Consider the following 13,657-nt stretch of genomic DNA (forward strand, 5'->3'; position numbering starts at 1 on the left):
AGAAGACTTCCTGTAAGCTCCTCCATCGTTCAACCTTCCACTGTTGATTTTCTAATACTGTAATGGGTGTCGGAGATTTAATTAATAGAGCGGTTTTGAATCAGTCAAAGTTTTCTCCTACTGCAGCCAACAACTTTGCTGACTGAGGCTGTATATTACAGCAGTTTGCACTTAGTGCTCAGCCCGAAGAGAAAAGCGCCCACACAGGAACTCACAAATCACCTCCTGGGACACGGAGGGGAGACGGAGGCATTAACCAAAACTTTCTAGGGCATTTCCATCCAAAGCCCAGTTTATTCCTGACCCTGCTCAAAAAAAGGCTGCAACAAGAGTATTGTAACATGTGAGGGGAAGATTAACATCGGTGGAGGGCATGCTGTAAATGCAGTGTCACTTATGTCAAACACAACAATTTGGAGATCACAAGCGAACATGAGTAGAGAGCCAGAGGACAGAGATGTAATGATAGCCAGGGAAATTAAAAGCCTCCCCCAGATCTCCAGAGCAGCAGCAAGCAGCAACAGACCAAACCCAAGCACATCAAGCCAACACAGCGGTAAAGAGAAGGAGCACTTCAAAAAGGAAATGTTGTTTGGGCAGCACTGTGTACACACCTTGGCATTAATATAGGGGTCAAAGGGCCCACAGCGTTTGAACTCTTTATGGTCTACAGAGCTCTGGGAGGGAGAAAGAGAAGATAGGCTGATGGTTTCTTTTCAGACAAGCGATGAACAAACGAATGATGAATCACAAATGAGTGCAACTAAAAATCAGATTTGAGTTAATGAACAGTCAGATGTCATGAACAGGCAGTGAGAGATGACACAAAATGAGACAGACATCTTTTTAATCTACTTTTTTTGTTAAATATCAGATTGGCCTGTTATGGTTCAGATTCAATTTCTGATGCTCATCATGGGTCATTTCTCCTCGTCCCAAACGGGACAGGCTGGAGAGTTTGGAAGCAACCAAACTAAAAATCAAACACATGAGTTAAAACAGTTAGAGCAAACAAGCACTCATCACACTGACATGGCGTCAAAGCTTCAGATTCAGGAGTTACGGTAAAAGTCACAATGCACTCTTCCTTTTTCTAATATAAAGCATGCCATGCTGAGGTAGAATTTAACATCGAAAGTTGTTAACTGTGCATTTTGTTGCTAAAACTTGCTCCTTCCTCGTTACCAAAAAAACTAAAATCCACCTCCTTTAGTTCCTGACTAAACCCTTAGAACTGTCATAATGAAACTTCAAGAGGTCGACAAATCTGCTGAAAAGCTGAACTTAAAGGTCTGTTACTTTAAAAGAAGAAGTCCTAATGTGTCAGACACACAGGCTCTGTTCAGACCCGGTGTTCACATCCGTCCTCAGAGATGCGATCACAAGTGGACAGCAGCACATGTGTCCTGAAAGTGTCTTGTGTGACCACTTGTGATCAGATCTCACTTCCCCGCTCTATTTGGGAATAAACACGCAAATAATTTGTGTTTGCTGTTTGGTTTGAGTTTACAGATGTGTCACTGTGTTTGTTTGTGTTTGTGTGTCAGCGTGTGAGTGATGTCGCCAGAGAGAGGTGTCCGGAGAAGGAGTGAATCTGAAAGAAAGATTTTTTTCAATTTGAGAAGTTGTGGCCACGTGCATCTAAAACCACCTCCGCATGTGGTCTGAGTGATCGGATCTCGACACCTGAACCGACACCCTTGTGATCAGATCCCTCAGGACGGATGTTAACACCAGGTCTGAACGGGATCTCTGGCTCTAAACAAGCTGAAGAACAAATCACTGACTTCCTTTCACAACTTATGATATTATCAGCAAAGTAAATGTGTTTGAAAATCCAAAACTAGAACTGCGTTAGTCAAATCAGAAAACACAACACAAACAAAACAAAGAAAAGCAGAAGAGAAAACGCTGAGCCTGACCTGCTCGTTGAGTCTGGGGTGGGACGGTCCCTGGTGAACGAGCAGCTTGACGATATGCTCGTCCCCCTTCCACGCTGCCAGGTGGAGCGGGTAGCAGCCCTTGTTGTCGGCGATGTTGGTCAAGGCCTCGTTTCGTAGCAGCGCCTCCACCACTTCGCTGCGGATCAATCGAGGGACAACGAGGGTCAGAGAATGGCCAGAGTTTAAACCACACTAATAAATACACACACGGCCTTAAGAGACAGTCAATCAATAGCTTTAATGTCCCCATGGGACAATTGTGTGCGTGAGGGCAGAGCTCATTTAATGTACATACATAAAGAGACAGCGCAACTCAGGCATTCCTCCCAATTCCCAACAGTTATTTATCACCCATCTACCTGTGTCCATTCAGGGCAGCGTGGTGGAGGGGGGTGTATCCAGTGCTGTCCACACAATTCACATTGGGGCCTCTCCAGATACTGTTGAGGAGAGGAGAAGATTGTTATTTAGCTTTTATAAACACAGACAAAAACACACGCACAGACCAAACACACACTGCCTAGCCCTGTGTAAAGTCTCTACCTGTGGGTGTGACTGATCACTATCTCAGCGGCTCGTTCACATCACACAGCCCAACCCCCTGCCAGACGACTGAAATATGAAAACACTGGGCCGGGGCCAGCAGCAGCATCGACTGAGAAAACCAGGAAGGAAAAGAAACACCCCAGAGCAGCAGCTAGGGTGAGCTAATTTTATCTGGTTAACAGATATGCATCCCGAGCCCGATCGTTCTGAGCCAAGCACCGAATTAGAATGGGCTTTTTGTCATGCAGCGTAAGAAACAACAAACAAAGCTCTGAGGCCGAGCCAAAAACAAGCGGCGGAGGGGTAAAGTGTAAAGCTGGCCCAGCATCAGCCCGGCACTCTCATCCACTTGAGCTGAACTCGAGCTGTCAACTCAGATTGGCTTGTTTCTTTTAATTCACAAACAGCGCTGTGGCGAGGACGGAAAAGAGAGAGGCGATAGGGGGGGGTTAAGGGAGATGGAATGAGTAATTTAAGAAGCTGAAGGATGTCTGGTGAGACTGAGTGCCAGGCCGGGGATGTGAGGCTCTCTGAAAGACCTTAACACATCCTAAATAAATCATGTGACGTGGAAATCCCAACACTAGTGAACCAAATATCTAAGACCAGGGTCTGAAAAGCAGTCGGGCCTCACACAGAATCAAACATGAACAGATTTTTCTTCTATTTTTAAAAACTATTTACTTAGCTTTTGATACATTATAGAAAACTGTCTTAAAAAGCCAACTAAAGCGACTGATTTGGCAGCGGGAAGAAATTCATTAATTATTACTGGCTTGAATTTTAATGCAAGCAAGAAAAAACTTCTATGAATGAAGTGTTTGGAGAGAGGGCTCTGCTGAGAGGAGGAACAGCATCACAGGCTGTTAGCTGGGAAAAAAAACAACAGCTCCGGCAGTAGAACACGCTCACAGACACAGTAGGAATTGATCCGTGATGTAATCGGTGTGGAAGGTGTGGCAGCGGCATGCTCGGCCTCCTCGCATCAGCTTCAGTGCAACTCTTGTGACTTTGCCCCACACGTGCGGCTCGGTTTTGTCGCAGTAATGGCCATTTTGCCTCCCCTCCCCTAAAATACATCTCCCATAATAGCTCTCAGAGCAGCCTGCAATTACACAGTCAGAGCTGTCTCATTAAATAAGTATCTCGGAGGGCTCCACAGCCTGCGGAACAATGGGCCTGACGGAGCGCAGACACACAGGGATGCACCACTCTCCTCGTCATAACCTAAGCCGTTTATTTCCTACAGCCAACCCCTCTGGCTCACGTCTTAACCAACTCAGGGAGCCATGAAGACATGAGACATCAAACGCAGGGTGGGCTCAAAGGAAACACTACAGCGGGGAGAAGGTGGTGGACGGAAATGCCGGGGATTGATGCGTTTCAGTTAGAAGATGTGTGAGCTCGGATCAATGTCGGCTCTGAAGGAGTCATACACGCACACACTTCCACTCTCGTCCCTTCCCCTGGACCAGCAATCAAATTCGTGGAAAAGAGTGCAGCAGCCCTGGCTTGCATGTGCATGGCCGGCGAACACATCAAAGTGGAAAACGGAGACAGAAACAGACCTTTCGTCGCTGTCCCAGATAAAAGGAGTTATGTAACGGCTTACAGCGAAAAACCCCCACATACACAAATTAACATAAACACGAACAGCAGCAACTACGACTTTAGAACTCAACAAAATCAGGCATGGGGCAGTAATGATTATCCGAGTAATGCAAGGAGGCATGCCATGGGGTCGGGCACATAATTAACATGGCTGTGACTTTATTGCAGTGATTGTCATATCATGCAAGTGAGAATCAGGACATTTACTGATACACCACAGTGGAAATGTTAACTTCTCGTATTGTGTTATTTTTGACCATCAATTGCTTAGTCATACAAGAGGAACCTGCAGATGTATCACAAGATAAATGCCCAAGATCAGAAGTTCTCAGCAGTTATGACACAGATGTGACATTGCCAGAAGTTCCACAAATGCCACTCAGAAACACAAACATTCACATCAGCCCAATGACCAATGAAACCTCAACAGGGGTCAAACGCATCACAAACCCCAATAACATGCAACTCTGTGGTTTTCCCGGAATATTACGGCTCTAATCAGGGACCCGGGTATTAATTAATCCTATCAAAATTATCTCTGTGTAGAGGAAATGAAGCCGTCTGCCTCTCTACTGTCATATTATTTAAATTTGCTTTAAGGCCCTGAAGCAACAGCTTTAAGTGCAGTCAAAAAGTGTTACGTCCTCTCTGCATTTTGGCAGCATGGCACTCAAGGGCATGAGTCAGAGTGGTGCTCGACAATCCACTTCATCCTCTTACTACGGCTCACAACCAACCTATCTGGGGGCCGGGGCTTAGGCCCGAAGCGGCGCAATGGGCAAAACAGAGTTGATTTAGTTTGGGAGGGGGCACATTCATGGGAATTGACTGAGGAATTCCTGTTTGAAAAGCTGCGCTAATCCTTAATTTCCCTGAGGGAATATCAACGGGATGAGGCTGAAGTTTGAAAGAGATTCTGGGGGGCTGTAATTGTGCGTTGTGCTGTGTGTAGCCAGTATGAGAGCAGGAAAGATAAAAACATTCTCCCTCTTTTATGCATTATCTGCATTAGTTTGCTAATGTTAGTCACACATTGTGAAAACTGCTATTTTAAACAGATGGTCATTTGCAAAATATGTAGGCTTATATATTAATCTCCACTGGGTTTCTTTTCCTGAAGTTCAAATGTCATGGAGCTCAAGCACAAAACAAAAAACACTGCAGTTGTTTTTAGCACTGACTCAAATATCAACTCACTGTGGACTCCATTAGATGATGCATCTGTCATTTCCTTCACATTTGTCTTGATAATGTTATTCTCTCTCCGTCAGAGTGATGAGCAGTTCTAAAACATTTGTGTATTTACCTCGGCCAAGGAGGTTATGTTTTCATATGCTTTTGTTTGTGTGTCTGTCTGTTAGTTAGCAGCGTTACACAAATATTACCAGACAGACAGATTACCACTTGGTGGAAGGATGCGATACGGGCCAGGGAGGAATCCATTACAATTTGGTGCAGATCCAGGATTTGTTTTTCACTTTCTTCATGATTAAAAAAAAAAATTCAGGCATATTTAAGGAACTACCATCTATGAGTGTTGATTGAATTTACGGGGACTGTTGGGCCTTGGTGGAGGTATGTGCTGTTCTAAGTGCTATTGTAGTTTCTGCATGAAATGTAATCTTTCCACACTGTGGGAGAGTAAAGTTGATCTTGAAAAAGAGGGATAAACCGTATATGAACATGACGCAACAAACTGGTTGTTACCAGATGAAATTAATGTTTGATACCTAAATAAATGAACCAAATTACATGAAGAGAATATGTCTCTAAACACTGTTGTTGTCAATAAACTGCCTTTAATACCTAGGCTGCAGACATGGTTAAAATGTTTACTTACTTTGCTTGATATTATATAAAGGACTAAACAGAACTAATGGATCCTCTGCCTTCCAGAGCAGCTATTTTTGTGCCTTATCTCCATCAGGCTTCAACATGTTGAATATTTTAGCAACAGCAGGTATTCAGAGTAAATGTTTGTATTTAATCCATATGCCACAAAACCCAAGATAATTCCAGTGGAATCAAAAGTCCTTGTTTACTTGTCGAGCCCCGGGGAGAATCCAAGGCAAAATCCAGCAGTGAGTTTTAGCAAATACAAACCCAGGTGAGTGTGAATCCGGTGTCAAATAAACAGATTTGTCCTGCAGCCTATTAGCAGTGTGACCACACTGCCAGGGGATTACTCTCGCCCAGGGTGCTGAGCCCAGCAGTGACTGGCGCATGTCAGCCACCATGAGGGAAAATTGGGCTTAATTATGCATACGGCTGGCGGGTGCCGAAACCAGATGCCCTGCTGCCAAACCGCCAACCTGAGCATCTGCTCCTCAGCGGGAGAGAGTGAAGTACCTGCCAGAGTCCTCCAGGCCTGCTGAAGACTACACTCACTGACTTAATGAGCTACATCTCCCTCAAGATGCCATGTTACAACTACAACTGGAGTGAAGCAGTACACGCTCATCACGGAGGCTGTGACAGAACAGATTAAAAGGATGACACATCTACAGTCATGAAGCAGTGTTACAAGTTAGGCAGAAACACATCTTGCAACCAACCTGAAATCTATGACACAAGGCCCAAACAATTCAATGACAAACATGTCTTAAAAAAAAAGTGATTATTTGTAGGCTTTGGTTTTCTAGCACTCCTGAGAAGCCCATTTTTCTTTGAGCTGAATGCTAACCCGAGTGCTAACATCTTCACAATGACAATGCTAACATACATGTGTTTTGGAAGAATAACGTTTACAATGTTCAGTATCTTAATTTAAGCACGTTGGGAAGCTACTTAGCACTTAACACAAAGTACAATTGAGTTTAATGTGAAAGTAATTGTTCATACAATGACATTTTGATCTGCTAATGGGGGATTCAGCCTCTGGTGACCATAAATGTCTGTAAAAATCCATTTAACAGATGTTGGGATATTTCAGACTGTTGAACCATCCATTGTTACAACCATCCATCCATCAGCTTTACTATATCTACTATGGTTCTGATGGTTGGAGGTGAGCTGGAGCCAGTCTCAGCTGAGAAGTGGGTACGTAGCCTGGACATGTCATTGATGTTACGAAAAGGAAGAATGTTATAAACGTTCCAACATGGCTACGCAAACATCTGAACATTTAGAGGTACAGAAACGGCTCCAAGTAAACCGTGAAACAAAACTGAAAGAAATGAAGCCAAAGACACGGAAGCTCATTTGCCAATTCAATCTTTACAAAACCTGATTGAGCTGTGGCGGCCTGGAAACGCACCATAATGAGCATCTGTGCTGCAGCAGGAGGTGTGAATAAACTGCGTACCCCCACAGTGTATGATGAGAGCAGTCCAATGAGCTCCAGCACAATCAAATTGATGGGCATGAAAAAAAAAAAACTAATGGCAGGATGAAAAGGTGGAATTAATGTAGAAGAAAAGAAGAAAAGCGATAAGGAAGAATGAGATGGGATGGAAAAAAAACGAGGAAAACCCTTTATATCTCACCCTGTCGCAGAGAAGCTGCCATTTCCCATGAATTCACAGCAGAAGACTACACAGATCTCATTTTGTCTCACAGGCATCCACTGAGCATTTTGCTTAAAAGACAAGCTGATATTCAGTAAGTCTGACAAACAACTACTGAAAGTGACATATTTCTCTGTTTGCTCACAAATTAATCATTTAACTGGTCATTTAACTTTTAAAGTTGTTGTTTGTTTGTGACTATGAAACAAAAAACAAAAAACTTCTGTGTGTGTTAATATAAGAACAGATGCATTTCCTGGTCACCGTCTGTCACCAGTCTGCTTAGTCATGCTAAGGCTAATCCAGCCCAGAGCCTGCTTCTTTTATATGGTTTGCAGAAACAGCAGAGCAAAGGGGAAATTTTAAGTAAAAGATCTGGGCTGGGTAGTTTCCTTAGCGCACAGACTGAGGGCAGTGCCATTATTCTGGCTCCACGCACAATGTGTTTGAAGTCTGGAGGTGCAGTGGAGGTGGGCTTGGGCCCAGCAGGTGGGCAACAAGGCTGCTGAGAGAGGCAGAGTGGGAGAGCAGGGAGACGACGCCAGCCAGGAGGCCAGACAGACTGAAGTGTCTGGGTCTGGGGGCTGCAAACACATGTGGGCCTGCACGGGACATGGAGGTCTGATGTCTGGGGTCAATGTTGTACTTTCTTCCTATTAGTTGGTTAAAAAAAAAACAGACACCACACACGTAGATAAACCACAAGCTCAGCAGCCTTATCTTTTTGTCCATTTGTTATTATAAAGGATTTCAGTGACTGGGGTGAAATAGAGTTCACATACACAAGCACACAGAAGAGTCTGTACATATGTCTGTGTGTTGCTGTCCTGCTCCTACATGAGCTACTTTCTTTTTCGTTTTAATACAGGAAGCCCAGTGAGATGGGAACTTTAAAAAGAATAACCTTTCTGAGAAACAAGAAAACTATGGTAACTGAGGGAGCCTTAATTGTTAAGCACTTGACTATTAATAGGGCTGTTAAAATAATTTAATAGTAAAGTTAAAATTGGGAGCATTGCTTGGTTTTCCTACAAGATATATTTTCTACTTCAGACAACTCAAGGGCAACCACTACCTCGGCAAACTAATCAAGAATCCCCTGACCCACTTGGATGAAAACTATCTTTAGCCCAACACCATTAGGTTAAAATAAAGATGGACACTACATTTGTCAGTTCATGCTCCCTCCACACAGACACATATGTGGAATGCATCACGGCTACTAAGTGCTTGCTTTCTCAGACTACACAAACACGGGCCGTAAACATAACGTGCCGAGCAGAGCATCCCAAACTCAGATGCTCTAGGAATGCTAACAGAGTGGTGTTAGATTTCCCAGCTTCCACCGCTCCCTCCTGCGTTGAACCGGCTACAGTTTCTCTCAGTTCAGAGGTCAACAACTGATGAAATGTGACTGCCAGGCCTGCTGCGTGCTAGCTTTTAGCTACCTAGTGGGGATCTGAGGATCGGGCCATTGCTGTAAAAGTGAGAGACACTGCCTTGTTAACACTGTGGCTGCACTTACAGCAGGCATGGACTCTGATAGCTACTAGGAAACACAGCAAAGGGCCGAGGGTGACAGATTTCTGCTGTGAACCTGTCGTCTGCAAACACACCATCACAAGTCCCACTCTGCACCTTCACACTGATGCACACAGATCCTATTAACAAAGAAGCTACAAGGAGTTTCTGGTATTTTTAATAGGGACAGTATGTGCTCATTATTATGCAGCAGATATTTCCTCAGTTGACACCGGCCTGACAGCATGGGTTTGCCTGGGACGAGCCAGAAATGGTGGATGTAATGGGACGGAAAGATCTGGAGTTGTGCCCGAGCCTCTTAAAATGCAAACCGAGCCATCACACTGAGAGAAATTCTTCCCTCCCTAGGATTCAGAAAAAGAAAAAACATAATACAGAAACCTCGATTCAAAAGGAAATCTTCATCGCAGCAATTTTGAGAAACCCCAACTTGATTCAGCTATAGTGATGGCAAACATTAGCCTGAATGAGGCTCCTCTAAATAGGTGGTCCGAATGACAGCTCAATTTTCTTTGTAAAACTAAAAAAAAAGTATATAATGGTCTTTAGGGACTCATATGAATATGAAAAGCCGCCATTCTACGCTTTGTCAGCTGGACAAAGGACACGGCTGTGAATCTGGGAGACGAGCCCTCATCTGGCTAAGCTCTCAGAGCGTCTGTCCAGAACCCCGTGCATTCCTCTGTTAAGTTCCCCTCAGTGGGCAGGCACTCTCCCTGCCAGGGTCTTGTCTTACCTCCGGTCTGACTGCAGCAGCTGCCTGCGTTTGGACGACCTGGACCAGGAAGTGTTGCTTAAGAGCACTTCCTGTACACCTCTGGGATCAAAGCAGGTCATGGGGCCGACATATTGAGGTAAACAACACCTCAACTTAGCCCTGTAATAGGCCACAATATGGACTAACCAATTACACCACACACCATTGTTACAAGCTATTGTAACCACCACTGCACGGTGGCACTATAAAAGCATGACCACAACCTTCCTACTTGAAGAGAAGCCCTGCCCAGCTCATTTTGGTGTTAATGGAGCACCAGAGAACAAATGTTTGGGGCGGCGACAGTGTTAAACATGCAGGGGTCAGTGCCGATCCCATGGCAGCCGCCGGGATGCAGCCTCCTGGGAAAGCAGACATTCCGCAGAGCAGAGCTGTACGACTGCCTGGTTACAAAAACACGACAAGTCTTGACATGCGGCCCATTCCAGAGCAAGAACACTAACAAACTAGTGGAAACACACACAACATGCCTTCAAAGCATGGTAATGACGGCCATTAGGTCTGATTATTCATCTGTATGACCTGTGGTGGCGCACATAAGATCTAACTTCCTGCTATCACAACAACGCAGCAGAGAAAGTCGAATTCAATGACTGTCTCTGGCCACCGAACAGAATAATGAAATAACAGAAACGTTCCTACATGATGATCGACACCGGCTGAAAATCTGCTGAAGAAAGCTGTCGTCCCTACAGATCAAATCTCCTTTGACAGGATTACAAGGCTACACTTCCCAAACATGGATGATTAATAAGTTACAGAGACATTCTGGTAAAGAGGGGAAAACACAGACACACATAAACGCCAACCAACAGCCACTGTAGTCATTCACTGTGAAGCCCTTAAACGTGTATTGACATTTTCATTATGCAAACTAAATCAAATGCACACAATAGCAACAAATCCCCCGAGCTTTCCTCTGGTCAATATTCTCACAGCTTGTTTTATTCTGAGTCTTTCCTCTAAACTCAGGTGTCCGGAAGCAACATGGCCAGTTAGGTACAACCACCCATTAGTCAATTCATTTCCAACAAAGACTGGCCAATAATTTCCCCCGAGCCAGCATTGCCCCACATTGATTGCTCAAGTCCGAGACAGATGACACAATGGGCTCTTCAGTCCGCCCACAGATCTGTGAGCAGAAGACGGAGCCGGCATCGACTGCACAACATCACTGAATTGGATTCTGGATATTTACAACGGGGTTTAATGTAATTACCTCGGATACATTGAATGATCTGCGCTGAGTAACGCGGTGATGCATCACCTCGGCCCACGCCGTCACAACGTCCCTCAGGTGACGGCGGCTCCCACAGCAGCAATACTATGTTTTGATTGACGCCGGACGTTCACCTACATGTGCTTGTTACTAAAATAAGGAAGCTTTAGACACACAGCTCTCACCAACCATGAGTTTAAAATAGCAGTAGTTCTATTTTATGTGTAACGCAGACGTGAGTAGGCTCTGTCTAAACAATAACACTGTTCCTTTTTTTGATGGGTGTTAACATTGCATATCGCACACTAGCTATCTCAGTAAAGGCTGTATTGTAAAACTGGATCAAATGCTCTCTCTCTCTCGCTCTACAGCCCAGGGAAATTCAGCAATTAGGTTGTGGTGAGCCAATAACTCCGATAACATCAGCCGGACAAAATGAAACTCGTAACTTATCAGATCGATTATACTCGATACTACTATTTCATATAACCCTGCAGCAGCACAGAGGTAGAAGGACTGTGCATTAGAGGGAGGTCTGGCAAAGCTGCATCTTCTTAATACAGTGAAGAATTTGATGCAATCTTAAATTACCACAAACAGCACAGGACCACGGACTAGTGACTCACCAATGCCTCTTTCGATATGACATAACTATTTCTTTTAAGTGTATTATTCTTTATGGGCAGAGAATAACAATAGCAAATCATTTTACAAATTTTGGGGTACAGTAGATCAATTATGTGTTGTGCCTCCTCACTGTGGTACAATCTGAGCATCTCTACGTACACTGTGGTATGTGAGGAGGCGACAGATACTGTGTGTTGACCGTACTTTGCTTTATTCTATGGAGATTAGTAATTATAGGGAGATATTAGCGGGACAAAAAGCCTTTGGGTGACAAGGGAAAACCTCAAGTGAGCAGCTAAACCTCTCTAACCTTCATGGTAGGTCCTCTGAAGGATGTGAAACCCACATCAAATGCTAACCTCACCAAGGCCTTTGGTCTTTGAGGTAAATAGATGTTGGTTTTTTTTAAGTGGGTACAGTAAAGATCCTGTACAACTGGATCTCTGCTCCTCCTTCCCCACTGAGAGCTCTCAGGTCTAGACTGTGTGTAAGCTATTAATAATACATGTGCACCCGTTTTTTTTTTTTTAAAGGAAGAAACCCTGGGCTGCTTTATTGCACGTTTCTCTAGTTAAATTGCACAATTGCCTTCTGAGGTGTCGGTGCACATTTCAGTGAAAGCTGGCAGGGACTCAGCTGCCTGGGAGCTAACAAAGAAGCATGCCCCTGCTCCGGTGCTGCACTGGTTTGATTTGTTTGTTTGGCAAATGCAAAAAACATGACTGTAACCAACACTGATATTGAAGATGTGACGAGCTGTGAATGATCAGGTAATATTAGACTGGGAAGACACTGGCTCCCAGTCAGGTATACCCGCCTCTGCCTACCTGAGCAGGCTGGAGAGCGGGTGAGAGGAGGCTCCGTGGCCGCCGCTGTTGCCACCTCCGCCGATGCCCGACGACCCGCCGCCGGTGCCCGCTGACTGTCGCTTCCCGGATAAAAGCTTCTCCACGGCGGCCAGGTTGCCCGTGCGCGCCGCCTCGAGAAGCTCCTGCTCCTTCCCCATCGCGGATCCCGGAGAGAAGAAGAAAAACCCCGGAGGAGGCGCGGGGAAGAGAAGGAGAAGGGAGAAGGGAAAGGGGAGGAGGGGGGGGGAGTCGGTTGCGGGAGTGAAATTCCTCTGCGATCCCGATGTCAAGTTATTCCTCCCGGATGCTGCTGGAGCTGGAGCTGCCGCCGCTGGATCCGCGAGTCCCGGTCCACGGTGCCGCCTCCGCCGCCGCTGGAGCTGGAGCTGAAGGGGGGGTAAAAGTTTGGCTCAGCCGCACGGAACCAGCATCGAGTAAACTTCCTCTGACCGGTCCGCTGCGCCTCGTCCGTCACTTCCTCGAAACTGCCCTTTCTTCTTTCTGCTGCTCAAAGCCCAGACCCTGCACACGCACGAGCCCGAGCTGCTGCACACACCAGCTGGATGGGTGAAAGCAAAATGGTGCCTGTGCGACTCAGAGGCTACTACACCCATCCAGTTGGTTAAAGATCTATTGTACCACCACTCCTAGTATCCACAATTCAAAAACCTATTCTTTTTTATATTTGTATTCTAATTTTACCAGTCACTCATCTACATTATTATTATTATTATTATTATTATTTTTATTTTTTTTTAATTATTATTATTATTATTATTATTATTATTATTATTAAAGTAGAAGCTTGAATATATTCTTTAAAAAACTCAAAATACAGTCCCTAAATTAACAAGTGTGCACAGGTTGTAAACAATGAGGGAAAGTATAAGAATTCATTCAGTTCTGCTGATAAAACTGTGTCAGATTCCCACATGTGTGTAAACTGGGACATTTCATCACGTTTATCAGGTGACAACTCACAGTTTATGAGTAAAATTAACAGAAAACAGTGGGGATGACTGTTTTAAACTGTAAAA

The 13,657-nt window shown here is 44.8% G+C and overlaps 1 protein-coding gene across 9 annotated transcripts in view; it reads right to left on the reverse strand.

Moving 5' to 3' along the window:
- Positions 1 to 13,240, reverse strand: part of LOC117765381 (ankyrin repeat and SAM domain-containing protein 1A-like) — a 62,334-nt gene extending 49,094 nt beyond the window's left edge. For 3 of the 9 annotated variants that reach the window (XM_034591936.1, XM_034591934.1, XM_034591932.1), the window contains exons 1-4: positions 12,600 to 13,237; positions 2,303 to 2,383; positions 1,923 to 2,079; positions 615 to 677 (exon numbers count right to left, since the gene is read on the reverse strand). In XM_034591936.1, coding sequence (XP_034447827.1) covers positions 615 to 677; positions 1,923 to 2,079; positions 2,303 to 2,383; positions 12,600 to 12,778 — 480 coding nt within the window. In that variant the 5' untranslated portion in view covers positions 12,779 to 13,237. Of the gene's footprint in view, positions 1 to 614; positions 678 to 1,922; positions 2,080 to 2,302; positions 2,384 to 12,599 lie in introns of all 9 variants that reach the window. The other 6 variants (XM_034591938.1, XM_034591937.1, XM_034591935.1 and 3 more) reach the window with 5 other exon arrangements.
- Positions 13,241 to 13,657: the final 417 nt, after the last annotated feature.

The sequence above is a fragment of the Hippoglossus hippoglossus genome, chromosome 7 (genome assembly GCF_009819705.1).
Source record: "Hippoglossus hippoglossus isolate fHipHip1 chromosome 7, fHipHip1.pri, whole genome shotgun sequence".
Lineage (NCBI taxonomy): Eukaryota > Metazoa > Chordata > Actinopteri > Pleuronectiformes > Pleuronectidae > Hippoglossus > Hippoglossus hippoglossus.